Source organism: Talpa occidentalis, unplaced genomic scaffold, assembly GCF_014898055.3.
Source record: "Talpa occidentalis isolate TD23 unplaced genomic scaffold, MPIMG_talOcc4v2.1 talOcc4.3, whole genome shotgun sequence".
Lineage (NCBI taxonomy): Eukaryota > Metazoa > Chordata > Mammalia > Eulipotyphla > Talpidae > Talpa > Talpa occidentalis.
This window is the reverse complement of record NW_023603184.1, coordinates 121,139,515-121,156,435: the sequence shown is the minus strand read 5'-3', so window position 1 is coordinate 121,156,435 and position 16,921 is coordinate 121,139,515. Positions and strand designations below refer to the sequence as shown.

The window sequence follows — 16,921 nt, the reverse complement described above, 5'->3', positions numbered from 1 at the left end:
GTGGCAACATCCAAGAGAAGACCAGGAGTAGGCTCCTCTGATTCCCAGCAGCCTTTCTTCAAAAAGCTGCAGAAAAAAATAGCATTGCCCCCTAACCATGCTATTACTTACAATAAGTTGAGTAACAGCTGCCAATTTTATGGTTCACTCCTTTCCTTAATTTTAAGAATTTATTTTAAGATTAGTCATTATTTATTTAAAGTGCCCATCTTTACAGAGCATTACGCTTGTCCTTTTGTGGTTCCTTCAGGACCACAAACCAGTTTGAAGGAGTTATTGCTTTTAAGGAATTTATAGTCTAATAAGGAAAACAGAAACTTATACAGAAAGCCTGAATCTGAGACATACTGTGATTTTAATACTTAGTAAAGTTTTCATTTATATTTTGTATATATTCACAAATTTTCCCCTAAATAAGCCTAATTTCTGGAGGGGGGGCGGAGAAAAGAAGTGACTAGCTGTGTGAGTTACTTTTGTTCATTAAAAAAAAAAAAAAAGAGGGCCTCCCAGGTGGCTCAGCGGTTGAGCGCTGGGTTGCGAAGCTGCCCGCAGCCTCTGCAGCGCCGGTTCGATCCCCGGCTGCTCCCGGGCCACCGGAGGAGGGTCCCACATGGCCTGCAGACCTCTCCTGCCGCCCGCTGCTCCCCTCAACAGTGTACTTCGGTCCTTTTGCCTGCTCTGCTCCCCGCTCTGGCTCTGGTGAATTCTCTCACCCTCCCACGCTTCTGACTGTACCCAATGCTTGTATAAATAAATAAATAAATCTTTAAAAAAAAAAAAAAAAGATTTAGTTGAATTGAAGGTGAAACAAATTCAGCTTAATTAGAGGAAGTTATTTCTAAACAGATATCTTTATCAAGTTTCCTATAGGTGTCCTATAAGACTGAATTAGTACCAGAATGGGGTTATGGGGGCTTTTTCTAAACTTTGAATCAACTTGAAGGGGGGAAAAAGCAGGCCTCCCTGATGGTGCAAGGGGTTAAGTCTCAGCACAATAAAGCTAGGGCAGCCACTACAGCACACGTTAGATCCCCAGGTAGGGAGCTAACCCACAAAGTGCAGCAGACCTCTCTTGTCTTACACATTGCTCCCCTCAGCAGTGTATTTCAGTAGATCTACCTGTTCTGCTCCCCACTCTGTGTCTGGGGAATCCCCTCACCCCATACACACCTCTGGCCTATATCCAGGTTCTTGAATGCATAAATAAAATAAATCTTTTATAAAAAGGGGGGTAAGCCCCCAAGAAGATAAGATTTTAGACAAGAGAATGACAAAGCTAAGCACACAGCACACTGAAATGCAGTAAGAGTTAAGAATCATTTGCTAAACTAGATGCAGCTACACTAAGTTTATATCTAAGCTCATGCTTTTACTCTAGAATTTGAGGAAGTTGAAACCCATCTTTGCACAAAATTGAACCTCTAGCAAAAATGGCACATGTCAAAAGGACAATATAGAGGGGAACAAATAGGACAACAATTACAAATACTGGTATATGGCCTACAAAACATTTTTGGCAAGGATACGAAGCTTTTTTTTAATAACTACTGACTATATTAACTAAATCAGAATTTGGGGGCATTTTTCTTTGTAGCTCCAAGATATCCACATAACACCCTTCAAATATGTCAAGAGCTGTCACAGGAGGACTTAAACTTACAAAGTCTTTCTCAAGGTAGAAGCTGAAGGGGTAAGAAAATGAATTTTCCCATATAACCTGTCAATTGGAACACAGTCCAACCAAGACCTTAATTTTAGCTCAGTGAGACCCAATTCAGACTTCAGACTTCTAGAACTGTAAGATAATAAATTTGTGTTGTTTGAAGACACTAAGTTTTTGGCTGTTTGTTACAGCAGCACTAAGAAACTAATATTTAGGGTTTCTGTAATGTAAGTTTTAAAATAAGAAACCCAAACCTCTAATTTAGGAGGTATGCCAAAACTATCACCACTGATCTATTGTTATTTCTTAGATAACTGACTTTCAACTTAGTTGAAATTAGGTATGTGCACCTAGCTTAATAAATGGTAGTTGCTGAATAGCCAAAGCCCCACTGATGAAAACAAAGGAGAAAGGAGGTATCAAACTTCCAAACTTCAAGCTATACTACGAAGCCATAATAATTAAAACAGTTTGGTATTGGAACAAAAACAGACACACAGACCAATGGAACCAAATAGAGAGCCCAGAAATAAAACCACACTTATATGGACAACTGATCTTTGACAAAGGAGCAAAGAATATGCAATGGAACACGGACAGTTTGTTCAATAAATGGTGTTGGGAAAACTGGACCACTGCATGCAAAAAAATGAAACTAGACCACTACTGTTCACAAAAATCAACTCAAAATGGATAAAAGAACTGGACACTAGACTGAAACCATAAAATATATAGAAGAAGATATAGGTAAAACACTATAAGACATACATCGCAATAACATCTTTAAAGACTCATCACCCAAAGCAAAGAAAGTCAAGGAACAGATAAACACCTGGGATCACATCACACTGAAAAGCTTCTGCACAGCAAGAGACATTAACCAAAACAGAGAGACACCCCACTAATTGGGAAAAAATCTTTGCATTCCAGTCAACTGATAAGGGACTGATCACAAAAATATACAAAGAACCTCACACAACTCAACAAAAACAAAATAAACAATCCAGTCAAGAAAGAAATGGGCAGAAGAACTGAAAAGACATTTCTCCAAAGAGGAAATGCAAATGGCCAACAGGCATATGAAAAAATGTTCAACATCCCTTATAATCAGGGAAATGCAAATTAAAACCACATTGAGATACCACCTTACACCAGTAAGAATGACACATATCAATAAAACAAGCAACAACAAATGCTGGCGAAGATGTGGTGAAAAAGGAACTCTCCTGGTGGGAGAGTTGCTGGTGGGAGTGCAGACTGGTCCGACAACTATGGAAAGCTGTGTGGAGATTCTTCAACCTGCTAAAAATGGAGCTACCATACGACCTGGCAATTTCACTACTGGGGATCTACCCAAAGGACAGAAAAACACTGATTCATAAAACATCTGTACACCTATGTTTATTGGAAACAACCCAAATGCCCAAAAATAGATGACTGGATCAAGAAGATGTGGCATATATGCACAATGGAATATTGTGCCATCCGCAGCAACGTGGATGGAGCTAGAAGGAGTTATGCTCAGTGAAATAAGTCAAAAGGAAAAAGAAAAATATCGGATAGTTTTACTTAGAGCAGGAATATAGGGGAACCAAATAAGACATCAGTGAAAAAAAATACTAACAGTACAAAACACAGCAAAGCAAAAACAGACAATTATAAACTAGAGACATCCTGCAGGGGAGGAGGAGGGCAAGGGATCAGGGAGGGAGAGAGGAGCACAGGGGACTGAGGTGATGGTGCACGGGTGCATTGGTGAAGAAAACTCTATGGGGACTACACCTGAGGGGGTGGGGGAAGCAAATAATGTTTAAAAATGAACAATGATGTAAAAAAATTTTTTAATTAAAAAAATACAAAATTAAAATTAAAATTAGACCAAAAAACAAGAAATAAAATTAAAAAAAAAACCTAAATGGTGGTTGCTTTTATTACAGAACAACGCAAGGTTGAACCACCTTAACTTTGTTTTCTGCCTATCCCCATTCCCACCAATTAATATCTTAAGTCATTATTTGTTATTTTTAGAAATTAACTGAGATTGCACACTTGGGGTGGGGCTGGAGATAGGAGGGTAAAAGAAAATAGGGAATAAAAAGTCTGCCCTCCCCCGCCACTCTATCACACATACAAATACTTAATAACTGTGAGACCTGGAACAAGTACCTCTCAGTGTCTCAACTTCCTCATCTCTAAGGTTAAAATGATAATGATAGCTATGCCATTCCTGGCTGTTACAAGAATTAAAGATAATGTAAGATCTTGACAATGTTAGTGGCTGTTATTATTCTATACCAGGAAATCGTAAAAGAATCCTCCATTGCTTATCCATAATATCATAAACAATACTTTCTAATGGCTCCTGGAAGAATAGGAGAGGTTGGGAGCCATGCTAGTATATAAAAAGGTAGAATTAAAGAAAGATCTCTAAGTTCCTCAACTCCATAATGTCATTGGATGATTAAGCAGTCTAAAGCTGAAGGACTATGAACTTGTGAGTTTTACTTTTGCGATAACTGCTTCTCCCCAACTATGCTATCCTGTATTTCCTTTGCCCCTGCATATTCTAGCTATTACTAATAGTTTACTCAGATGCCATAACATTGCAGTCTTTTTCAGTTATTTAGAAGGGTTATTTCAGGTCTTTAAAAACTCAGTCCTGTTCACCTTAAAACTTCAATTTCATGTTCAATTCAAAGTCCTCTTTCTACATCACAGTCCCCAAAACAAGCTAAAATAGTGGTTTTATTGACTGAGGATAGGTCTATTCTACCCACTTCTCCTTTTCCTTCCTGCACTTCCCTCCTAGAGTTGGGCTGAGAATGAATAGGAGAGATCAAGGTCTCCCCGCAGATTGCCCCACCAAGATGTTGCAGGTCCTACTGGGTTAGTTGGCCCTCAGGTTAACACTAAATTGACCATTTACTTACTGTGTGAGTCAGGTAACCAAATGCTGACTCTGGAATTTCTAGTTCTTCACAGTGTATTTCTTCCCTGCATATTTGTCATGATGGTGCTAGGATCTGGCTTGCACACTGACCTCTTCCTCCCCCCCCTTCTCTCAGCCTCTGTCACAACCTTTTGTTACTAGAGTTTCTCTACTCAAATGGCCTCTGTGGGTGGGGCATCAACAGAATTTTCCACTTCCTCTACACCCAGGACAGCATCAGGGGCTGTGATGGTCCAATAACTCAGTACTTATCAGCAAAGGGATAAGCAACAGCCCCAGCTTACAGGAAAGCTTGGTAGAGAGGGGAACTGTTGGATGCCACCACTTTACACATTCTCTTAAGTCCGTTCTCTCCCAACCTCCAAAAGGGTCATGATATCTCCCAACAATGAAGTGGGAGGAACAGTCTCTCTTTAGGAAATGTTATCCACTCTAAGGTTACCTCCCCCTCACAGTCCTCAGTCCTTATTTAGCCTCAGGGAAGAGGGGTGAGCAAAAGTAGGAGTGAAGGACTGAAAGGAATGGTAACTGAACACAACAGTTCATGGTCCCCTAAATCTGTGGAATCTTAGAGCCTTTTGTTGTAAGTTGTAACGCCTAACTCCAGCACTCACAATTATTTCCATCCTGTTAAACCAACTTCTATAATGACTTGCTTGTCAGAAGCTGTAGCTCTGTAATGGTGACCCTGTCATGCTTGGGGTATAACTATAAAGAATTCCCTTGGACTTTCCTAGGGCTCAGGCTAGAAAACTAGCAAAGTAAACAAACCTTATCTTTAATACAATGCATTCCCACCAACAACCCAAATCAATTCTTCCTAGATACTTCCCACGAATTTCTAGGATCAAAGGATTGGCCCTCAGCAATTACTGTTAGGTGTGCTAAAGTGTGAGGTGTTAATTAGTTAAAAAGGCCCTTCAAAAGAACCAAAAAAACATCAAAATCCAAAAATTTTGAATTCCCAAATGTACAATTTCTGCCAAAATGATCCAGGTGAATAGACATCTGTTGAGCCATTGACTTTGTCCATTTATAAATACGGTCCTGTCTGACTCTAGTCCTTTCTAGTGCACACTGATCCTTCTCTTTCTCTTCTCACTCCCCCCAGAAATTTCAACTTCTGGTCGAACTTAACTGCTAGCACTTCCCAGTATGACTTCCCATAGTCTACGCAGTTATCTCTGTGACAAATATGTCTTTGAATAAAGACTAAAAATTCAGCTATGGCTGGGGATCAAAAGTCACCTGTTGTTGGGCCTCCCCGCTGGCGCAGTGGTTGAGCGCTGGGTTGCGAAGCTGCCCGCAGCCTCTGCGGCGCCGGTTAGATCCCCGGCTGCTCCCCGGCCACCGAAGGAGGGTCCCGCATGGCACGCAGACCTCTCCTGCTGCCCGCTGCTCCCCTCAGCAGTGTACTTCGGTCCTTCTGCCTGTTCTGCTCCCTGCTCCGGCTCTGGTGAATTCTCTCACCCTCTCGCGCTTCTAACTGTACCCAGTGCTTGTATAAATTAATAAATATATCTTAAAAAAAAAAAAAGACCCAGAAAAAAAATAAAAATAAAAATAAGACTTTAAAAAAAAAAAAAAAGTCACCTGTTGTTGAGACTTCTGACTGCTAAAGTGTATAACATATGTATGCACACACATACACACAATACTGCACTTATCACAAAACCAACTGATCCCATACTAGCTAAACTGGAAAAAGTATTAGGGAAAAATTTTTTAAGCTTCAGATGTTTGATAAAATTCTCATATTTTTCCAGGAAAAAAAAATCTATAAGAGAATGTGACAAAATACCTTATTTAGCAAATGCTGTGTGTGTGTGAAAGAGTTTTATGTCATTTCAACGATTAAACAGATAATTAAAGTTGCCATACAAATATCTCTGCGGGGCCTCCCTGGTGGCACAAGGGGTTAAGATGCAACCTACGAAGCTGTCGGCAGCCATGCAGCACGAGTTCGATCCCCAGGCAGGCCAGGGATCAATTCACATTGCACAGCAGACCTCTCCTGACTTGCCCACTGCTCCCCGCAGCAGTGTACTTCGGTCAATCTGCCTGTTCTGTTCCCCACTCTGTCTCTCCTGAATCCTTTCACCTCCACACCGCTGGCCTATACCCCAGCTCTTATATGCATAAATAAATAAATATTTTAAAAAAACAAAAACAAATATCTCTGCAAAGGAGTCAACTTGCCCAGTTTCCAAGTGAGAGCAACAAACTTTTGGGTACCATCGGCCATGCGACTATATGTCTGCACAATACAATAATGCCACTATTATTACAGTAACTTCATGACATAATCATATTTGAATTTCTCACACATAGATTTTATAATTTCTACCCCAAAAAATGATTTAAATAATTATGCAGACTTTCTGTTTAATGGAATTCAACAAATATTTGCCTCGTTCTTTCTTTTTACCTACCTCAAAAAGTAATTGAGAGGAAACCTAGTCACATGGCATCATGTCTACCACTACTTAACAAAATTGCAACTTCCTTGGATTAGAAACTCAGATTCTCTTTATTGATTTATTGATGTTGGAAGAAAAAACTATCAAACTATAAAATAAATCATATCAGTTTTCAGTATTCAGTAGTGAATTAAAATCCATCCTTAGCCTTTGTAATTTATGCCTACGTTAGATCATAAATTCTTGCAATATGCTAAAGATGCTAATTCCAGTCAAAAAGTAAAATTATACTAAGGACTAGTTTCACTCCTCTCAAAAGTACATGGAGTAGAGTACTAATGCATGGGTACTTTACATGAAAGACCATGAAATTGAGAAAATAATATGTTCAAATAATAATCCTTAAGAGTTTCCCAAAACTGTTTTCAGAATCATTTCTGTTTGGCATGTGAGGTAAACTTAGTTTGTAAGAGAGTGGCTAAATATTTGTTATTTCATTCACATTAACTATGTTTTATTTTTTTTTTTTTTTTTTTTTTTTTTTATAGAGGCATGCTTTATTTATTTGTTTGCTGGTTTGTTTGTTTTGTTTATACATGCACTGGGTACAGTCAGAGGCGCGGAGGTGAGAGAATTCACCAGAGCCAGAGCGGGGAGCAGAGCAGGCAGAAGGACCGAAGTACACTGCTGAGGGGAGCAGCGGGCGGCAGGAGAAGTCTGCACGCCATGTGGGACCCTCCTCCGGTAGCAGCCGGGGATCGAACCGGCGCCGCAGAGGCCGCGGGCAGCTTCGCAACCCAGCGCTCAACCGCTGCGCCACCGGGGAGGCCCCATTAACTATGTTTTAAATGAATATTATTTAAGAAAAAATATGTAGTATAAAGATTAAAAGCAACCTCTAGAACATGATTTGGGCTAATTTCCTGGCTCTACCATTTACTAGCTATGTGACCTTGGGCAAATCACATAACATCTTTCCATATGTAGAAGTAGAGATAATGATAATAAAAATACACATATCAGAGGCCTCCCTGGTGGCCTATGGGTTAAGTCTCAGCACTACCACTGCAAAGGCCTGAGTTCCATCCCCGGCCAGGGAGCTAGCCTACATGACACAGCAGATCTCTCATCTAGCCGCTGATCCCCTCAGCAGCATATTTCAGTAGATCTGCCAGTTCTGCTCCCCACTGTGTCTCTGGTGAATCCTCTCACCCCCTGCAACTCTGGCCTACACCCCAGTTCTTCTATGCTAAATAAATAAATTAATTAAAATATTACAATAAAGGAATATTTTTTAAAAATACTCATCTCATAAGGCTGTTGTGAGTGTTCAATAGGTTAATACACATAAAGTGCTTAGGACAATTACATATTCGAAATTATATAAGAATTTTCTATAATCATAAACAAATTTCTCGGTAAGAAAACCTTATTGAGAAAACCTTATTGAGGGAGAAGAAGGGAGAGGGATCAGGATGAGGGAGGGAAGAGCACAGGTGACTGTGGTGATGGTGCACGGGTGAATTGGTGGCAGGAATTCTATGGGAACTACACATGAGAAAAGAAAGCAAACAATGTAAAAAAATGAACAATGATGTACAATATATAAATAAATTATTAAAAATTAAAAAAAGAAAACTCAAGATGTTACTGTTTTATTTATTAGACTAAATACAAAAAAAGATATATTTTAATTATTAATAACATTTCTAACTATATAATACCTAATTATAGTATGAAATCAATAATTCCAAAATATTAAAAATAGGAGTTCAACAAATGCTGAAGATATCCTTACATCCTATATGTCAACATCTAGGGGAAGAACAGACTCCATTCCCTACTCCTACCCTAACTCCTTCCTCAAAAATCAGTCATGATAAATGATTAAGAATCTGCAAATCCAAGGACATTGATGAGGTATGCTTTAGAGTGGTGAAGCTTTCAAAGGAGCTAACGGTCAGAGTGCACTTACATCATCTCCTCTCTCTGGCTTCAACCCCAAAACCAGGGCTGACTGTAAGGAAGGAAGCAGAACAGGGCATTTTGCACTCACTATTCTGACACAGTTACCCTTTTCTTGATTCGGACCCTAACCCAGCTTAGTAAAGGCCTGAGAAGAAATACATTGTTCTCAGCTTACTCCTTACTCACTATGAGGAGTAAAGGGCCATGCTCCTGGGCACTCTCATCTTAAATTATCAGATCCAGTATGTAGGTGTGGGGGTTAAGCTCATGGGAAATTTACCCTCCATTGGTTTCAAATCTCTTGGGCCTTTGGGAAAAGTACCTATGACATGGTCAGGTCCAACTTCCTAGAATTCTCCCTTGTAATCTTCATTCAAGTTAACAGTACTAAGTGTTCTTCTGTCCCTTTTACATATTTGTGTACTTAAGAAAGAACTCGATATCCTTGCCAATATAGCTACACACCTTCATAAAAGTAAACACAAATTAAGAAATGTTTTAAAAATTAAGCATACTTAACAAAAATAGTTCAGTTTTTATGTTGCTTTGTTTTGGATGGATTGTGTTATTTTCAAAGTTAACTTGTCCTTTTTCTTCCTGGAGTGGTAATGTTAATATAATGATTATTTTCTAATCACCATGTACAATTATACTTTCAATAGATTATTAATGAGGTAAGTTAAAATGATACTACTGAAAATAAACCAGATTATATCTCTCTTACACATATCTCCATAAGATATTACAATAAAACTACAAATCAAATCCAATTTCAAATTCAAAGGACTATACCAATGCATTGTCATATAATTTTGTTGCAATCAAATGTTAGCTGAAATACACAGTACCACAGACAAAAAGTAAAATAAGACTGAATGTTATTGCTATAAAGTTGACCACTTGGTCTTAATTGTTTTGATCACTTTTCTATATTCATTAATATTAATGAATATTAACATATATAATTAATTGTATTATATAGTAATTAATGTATACTCTTTAATTATAATAAATCCTATTGTACCATATTATAGAAATAGAGGAACAAACAAACTGGGATACATAGATAAATAAGTTTTGACAAAACTTTTTTACATTATTAAGATACTTACTAAAATATGGGATTTTTGTAGAACTGACATATTTTACTATAAGGTTTGCTGATTTAGATTGGAAGTGCAATCCCCCTCAGAACGTAGCTTTACTCTTGTCTCTTACTTCTATTTAGTCATTTTAAAGCACAATCTTATACATGTCTCAGTTTGGACATTGCTCTTGAAATGGAATTATGGTTAATGCTTGCAGTTATTAAAGCTGAACAGAAGTGACTGGGGAAGCAGAGAAGACTGCTGCAATTCTTTCATTGGGTTACTCCCTGACCCACCCTGCCTGACCAGTTACCCTGGCATCACCTAATGCAAAAATGGTAATGCCATTTACCTTCAGTAGCACTGAAGGTAAAGTCAACAGTCTCCTGATGTTTTAGTACAATATCCTGCTATGCCTGAGCTGTTATTTGGTAATATATGTTCAATTGACATTTTACTGTACAAAATCTAATTATCTGTGTTCTCTAGCCAAAAAAAAAGGGAAAAGCTAGAAAAACAATTATTCAGTCTTAACTGCAATGCATGCCTTAATCACATAATGGCTAATTACTTACACTTTTTGAAACTTAATATATTTTCCAGGAATGAAAACAAATAGCATAAATTCTGATAGTAGTTGCAAATGATAATAAACAGGCACTTCTAAAATAACAGGCATTTATCTAAATTTTATTTCCAATCTCTAGAGATGCTATAAGAAATCACATTAGAAAGGCACTACAATAAGAAGTAACCACTTCTAAGGTGACATGTGGCCATGTTTCTATGACAATTTCAGAGAAAACACTATGATTGAAGTTGCTAGAATAAACCAAATCCACCCTGGAAGTTCAATGCTATTTATACAACTGAATTATACCTCAAGAGCAGCATCCCTAACTGAACGCACACTCACAGCACCCCTTGTAACAAACTCTGGTCAAGGACACTGCACTATTAGGTAGCTCTTCCAAAATTCATTTACATGTGCAGCATTGGTAGTATAGTGGTAAGCATAGCTGTCTTCCAAAATTCATCTGTAAGTTGGTTATTTGGAACTTTTAACACATATTTCTATGGGCAAAAAAGTCTATAAATGTTGATTAATTTCCAGGTCAACCTACAGAAGTCTTTTGAATTTACAGTAACAAATTTTTAAGTTATTTTTAAATCACACTAATTTCCACTTCATAACCATCTATATAAAATGCTTTTAAAGGGGCCTCCCCGGTGGCGCAGCGGTTGAGCGCTGGGTTGTGAAGCTGCCCGCGGCTTCTGCCATGCCGGTTCGATCCCTGGCTGCTCCCCGGCCACCAGAGGAGGGTCCTACATGGCGCACAGACCTCTCCTGCCGCCCGCTGCTCCCCTCAGCAGTGTACTTCGGTCCTTCTGCCTGCTCTGCTCCCCGCTCTGGCTCTGGTGAATTCTCTCACCCTCCCGCACTTCTGACTGTACCCAGTGCATGTATAAACAAAACAAACAAACAAATAAATAAATAAAACATGCCTCTATAAATCAATCAATAAATAAAATGCTTTTAAAGCTCCAACTAAAGATTCCCTAGTTCATCACTGCCCTAGACTAATGCATATTCCCTCTATACATCATTCTGAAAGCAAAGACAGCCCTTCACAAACTCAACAATCAACAGCAGGTCTGCTGGAAAGGCAGGGCGGGAGGCAGAAGCAAAGCAGGGAGGGGGCCCAATGGACTATGTTAAAGGATTATTGGTGCTTTCATGGTAGGCATGATGATAATATACATTTGTAGAGGTATGAAACCATATCCTTAAAATATACACTGTTGTAAATCAATGTTACTTCAACAAACATAAGTTAAAAAAAAAAAAAGCCTGGTGTAAAATAACATGTGTGAGCTCCATATATTAAAAACAAGGAGAACAAATGCCAATTTGTTCTGCCTTTTAAATGTATTTTTTTAAGTTTTATTTATTTATGCATACAAGTGCTGGGGTGCAGGCCAGAGATGGGGAGGGGGTGGTGAGAGGATTCACCAGAGACAAAGTGGGGAACAGAACAGGCAAATCCACTGAAATATACTGCTGAGGGGAGAAGTGGGGGAGACAGGAGAGGTCTACTGTGCCATATGGGTCACCTCTCTGGTCGGGAATTGAACTCATGCTGCAGTGGTTGCTGATAGCTTCATAGTGCCACGTCTTAACCCTTTGCACCACCAGGGTGGCCCCTTGCCTTTTAAATTACATTGCAGGATTCACAAATGACCAAGTCTATGGTCTCTAGGTAGAATTATCCATCTCCAGTTGTTCTGATTAGGGGAGAAAGAGGGTGGGAAAAAATAATTTAGCCCCTAAGTCTTGGCACCCTAGATTCAGTCTCTTCTATCACTCTCTTATATGTTGAAATTGTTTCTTTTTTTTTTTTTATTTTTTTTTTTTGCATGTTTTTATTTATTTATTTGTTTTGTTTATACATGCACTGGTTACAGTCAGAAGCGCGGGAGGGTGAGAGAATTCACCAGAGCCAGAGCGGGGAGCAGAGCAGGCAGAAGGACCAAAGTACACTGCTGAGGGGAGCAGTGGGCGGCAGGAGAGTTCTGCGCGCCATGTGGGACCCTCCTCCGGTGGCCGGGGAGCAGCCGGGGATCGAACCGGCGCCGCAGAGGCCAGCGGCAGCTTCGCAACCCAGCGCTCAACCGCTGCGCCACTGGGGAGGCCCTGTTGAAATTGTTTCTAACCTAGAAAGTATGGTAATAGACTGGGTACTTCCCGCATCTGAAAGTCAGCACAAGAGCATAAGTTCTGGATTTAAGCAGACGTGAGTATGAATCCTGACTCCACATTGTAGCAATAGCTTTGTGCCTTCTCTACTTTAGAAGATTTGCTGTGAAAATTAAGTCAAAAAAATAAATACAAAAGCTCTTAGTTTAGTACCTGATTCAGAGTAGGTAGCAATTTAAAAGTATGAATAAAAATTCCCCTGAAGAGAATAAAATTCTCTTTGAGGAGAACTACAATTTTTACATGTCAACACATACCCAAGATAAATCTTTGAGGCTGCAGAGCAGAAACCCACTACACCAGTCCCACAATCAACATGACAGAATGAAACTGGCCATGACACAAAATTATGAGATGTAAACACTGAGCCCATTTTAGCTGCTCCAGTACAGGTCTCAGCACCTCATTCCCAACTCCCATCTTTATCCTACACACTGATGTTCATGAAATCCAAGCAATATTTTCTTCTAGAGAATTTATACCTAAGTAAAATCAAAAGGAAGTGGAAAAAAGTAGATTCCCATCAATATATTACATGTACTTGAAGAAAATCAATGGTTATTTTTATAACATATGAATCTCAGTTCCCACCATCTACTATAGAGAATCAGCTGCACTGCTTCCTATTACCAGAATATTACAGAGATATAGAACTATAATCTAAAATGTTAAATATTTTAAATATTATAAATTTGATATCAAGTACCAGACAGATAAATGGTCTAATTTCTCTTTTAATTATTTTTGATCCCCTGTGTACCATCAACCTCCTCCTTCTTCCATCACCCCCAAATTCCTGGCTAATTTATTAATTAAAAATATATTCAAAAACAGAGGCTTACATAGTAGTTTTACATTATCAATTTTGTACGCAACTAACTTGTTACTTTAAATCACAAGTCATCAAGAAGTAATTAAGATGTAGTCTTACAATTTTGTGGCATACAACAAAACACTTAAAAAAATGCAACATTTGCCAATGTCAATACTGTCAAAAATAACTACAAAGAAAAACACAGGGAAAAATAGATTAAGAGTTGCTAGTTTAACTCTCACATTAATTTCCTTTTAATTTATAGAGGCATATAAGGGAAAAACATAATTACAGTACAAAGATTTTCTAAAATCTGTAAAGATAGATGTCATTGTTCTCATGAGCTCAGAAGGAATTTTTTTTTTCAACTAAATCTATGGTTTCACAAATTAGGGCACAGGAAATTTATTGAAAACATTCCTTTTATTAATATAAGGCAGTGCTTTTTGGCATGATAGAGGAATGCACTATTGTGATTTATCCAATAGTCAAGTTAATAGAGAACTAGCATTCAAATAACTAGAATAATAATAATACCTTAAATTGAACTGAAAAGAATTTAATGTTTGATGATTCACAGTCCTTAGTGGTTCAGAGTTATGATCATGAATACCAACTACTGCTGTGTAAGACTATTCAGAACAGCATTTAATAATTTAATTAATATAAAATGTACCAAAGCATTTCTTTTTGTATATGTTTCAATGTCAAATAAAAAAAATAACTCTTGGCAAAAATATAAAGAATGCATTTGCTCTCAGTATATAACATGTGCTACATATTTCTTGGATAAATTAAACCTTTTTTAGTTTTTATACTACACTACAATGTACAAGCTATGGGGCAGCAGATCCAAGATGTCAACAGAAAGGTCCTTAATCTCAAAGAGGGAGTGGAACAGACCCTACCACCTGCCTCTTTTCCCCACTGTAAGGGAATGAAAGCCTCTGAGAAGGACCAGTGACTACAAATGACCTATCAGATTGTCCTTGAAGAATAAGTGATCCATCACAACAACTATGGACAACCCTCTAGCCATCAAAACTGACTGATGAAAACCTGGACACAAGATCTATAAAGTTTCAGCCAGATTGTATCATATAAATCAGGAACATCAATAACTCACCACAGATATTTTTAGATGTGTATGCTTATATATGCATGGTGTATGTCTGGAAGGATACATATGAAAACACTAATTTTGTGGGGGTGGAAAATGTAAGGGGGAGGGAGGGGTGGCTGGGACTCTCCCCTTATTCTCCTTTGTAATATTTGCTTTTTTATCACATGCATGTTTTTTTTTTCAGTGAAACCTAATTAAAAATATTAGTGATTCACTTCATTTTCTAGTACCTTTAGTTTTAAAGGCCACTTGTTAAATGCTTATTTTACTATTAAACAGGGAAAAGATCGAGTTAGCACTCTTAAAAGCTTAAAAACTGCAAATTCAGCTGCAAGAATTTGTATATTCCCCACACTGTTACTTTTATTTTCATAACACTATAGAACACATTGCTTTTTATAATGGTACATGTTGAACTACCTTGTGCAGCTCATTTTCACACACACAGGATCACAAGTAACATCAATATCTTATCATCCAAAATGTGTGTTTCCTAATTGTGATGCTTTTTAAGTTTCAAAACCATATGCTTTCTGACCTTTGGGTTGAAAAATAAAAGCAATCATTTCCTTTTTATCCAAACTCACACCCGGAATAGAACACTCCTTTTCACATAATCTAAAAGGCACAAAATAACAGAAACTACTACAAGTCATTTGCAACTACCACCCACTCTTCTTTTAATATAGAAGTCTCCCCGTTGGTTTAAACTTCCATGTGTCAGTGTTGGGGAAGAGCCTAGACCATACTTGGAGCTAGGCGGATGGACCATGGGCACAGTGGGGCTGGGTGTTCCAATTTAGAGCTTGAGAAAGAGACATGCATTATGTGGTTACACAGCTTAAACCTGGACCAGGGTTTCAAACATAATAGCACACCACATAGGTCGAATAGAAGTCGTTCCAAGTCATCTTTCACTATCATATTTGAATTTTGATATATAAGTAATTTCATACTGATTGCCTTACCAAACCGATTTTAATCTCACTTTCACACGAGAGCTCACTGCATTTCTACTAAGTGACCCTCTTCCAAAGTGGGATTTGTTGGGATAGCGGGGGTTGGGGGGAGTATCTGACCCCCAAAACATGCACCCAAAAGATGACATTTCAAACAGGAGACAAGCCCCAAATGGAAGAAAGAGGGGCAAAGATGGGGGCAGGGCAGGGGGTTGTCACATTTCTTGTGAAACAGATGGAGAGAAATCCTGTCTGGCAGTTCAGGGGTCGCAGGCTTTTTCCCTGGATGAGGTGGAAACCACAAGGATCCAGGAAGATGCTGGGGGGATTGATTGCTTTCCGATGGCGCTTCCCGCAGCGCAGAAACTCTGGGCTCCACAAGGCTCTTTACTTTGCCGCAGGGTTCACTGAAAGCTCAGCCTGCCTACCAGGAAACTTCAAGCTTCTTGGGACGTAGGGACCATCTGAGTCTAGAGGGCTCGAGTTGGTTGGTTTGTTTTGCTTTGCTTTGCTTTTTGTTTCCCACTTGCAGGCACACTGTACATTCCCTTGACAGTGCGGAAAAGCTAACCTTTCTCTGGGGAGCAGTGCACAACCTCGCCGTGGGTCTGCATTTATATTGAGTTGTCTCGATCTCCTTTCGTCAAAGGTTTAGTGTGGCTTTCAGAGAAAGTGAGGAAAAGCAGCTATCACAATGCAAAGACGCAGAGCGGAACTTTTCCTCCGCGGTCAGGAAAAAAGAAATCACTTCTGCTTCTCACGACCAAGAGCCGAGTCTGGGAACCTCCAGACAAGGAAGGAAGGTTTGATGATGAAGGAGGTGGGAGAAAACAATGCCGAGCCTGCAACGCCTCCGGACCCCACACATCCTGCCGGGGTTCCCGACCCACCCACCACCGCCCCGCGCGTTCCAGGGGGCTCTGAGGCCTGGCTTACCTTAATGATGCTGCTGCGCCGGGGGTCGCCCGCGCCGCCTCCAGGAGGCCGGCTTCGCTGTCCGCCGGGGCCCCTGCAGCGCCCTGCAGCGCGACCCCGCTGCGACGGTCCCTCGCCCGGTCCCCAGGGGCCGCCGCCACGCAGTCCCCGGAGGCGACGTCTAGGCCCACTCGGGAATCATCTTCGCCCCCGGCCGCGTCGGGCTGCGCAGGACCCTCCCTGCCCGCCGCGCCCTCAGCCAT

At 39.6% G+C, this 16,921-nt stretch overlaps 1 protein-coding gene across 1 annotated transcript in view; it reads right to left on the bottom strand.

The window, feature by feature from the left end:
- PLCL1 (phospholipase C like 1 (inactive)) overlaps window positions 1-16,921 on the bottom strand; it is a 273,563-nt gene extending 256,642 nt beyond the window's left edge. Inside the window, 2 exon segments of the mRNA XM_037523774.2 lie at window positions 16,680-16,705; window positions 16,708-16,921. Coding sequence (XP_037379671.2) covers window positions 16,680-16,705; window positions 16,708-16,921 — 240 coding nt within the window.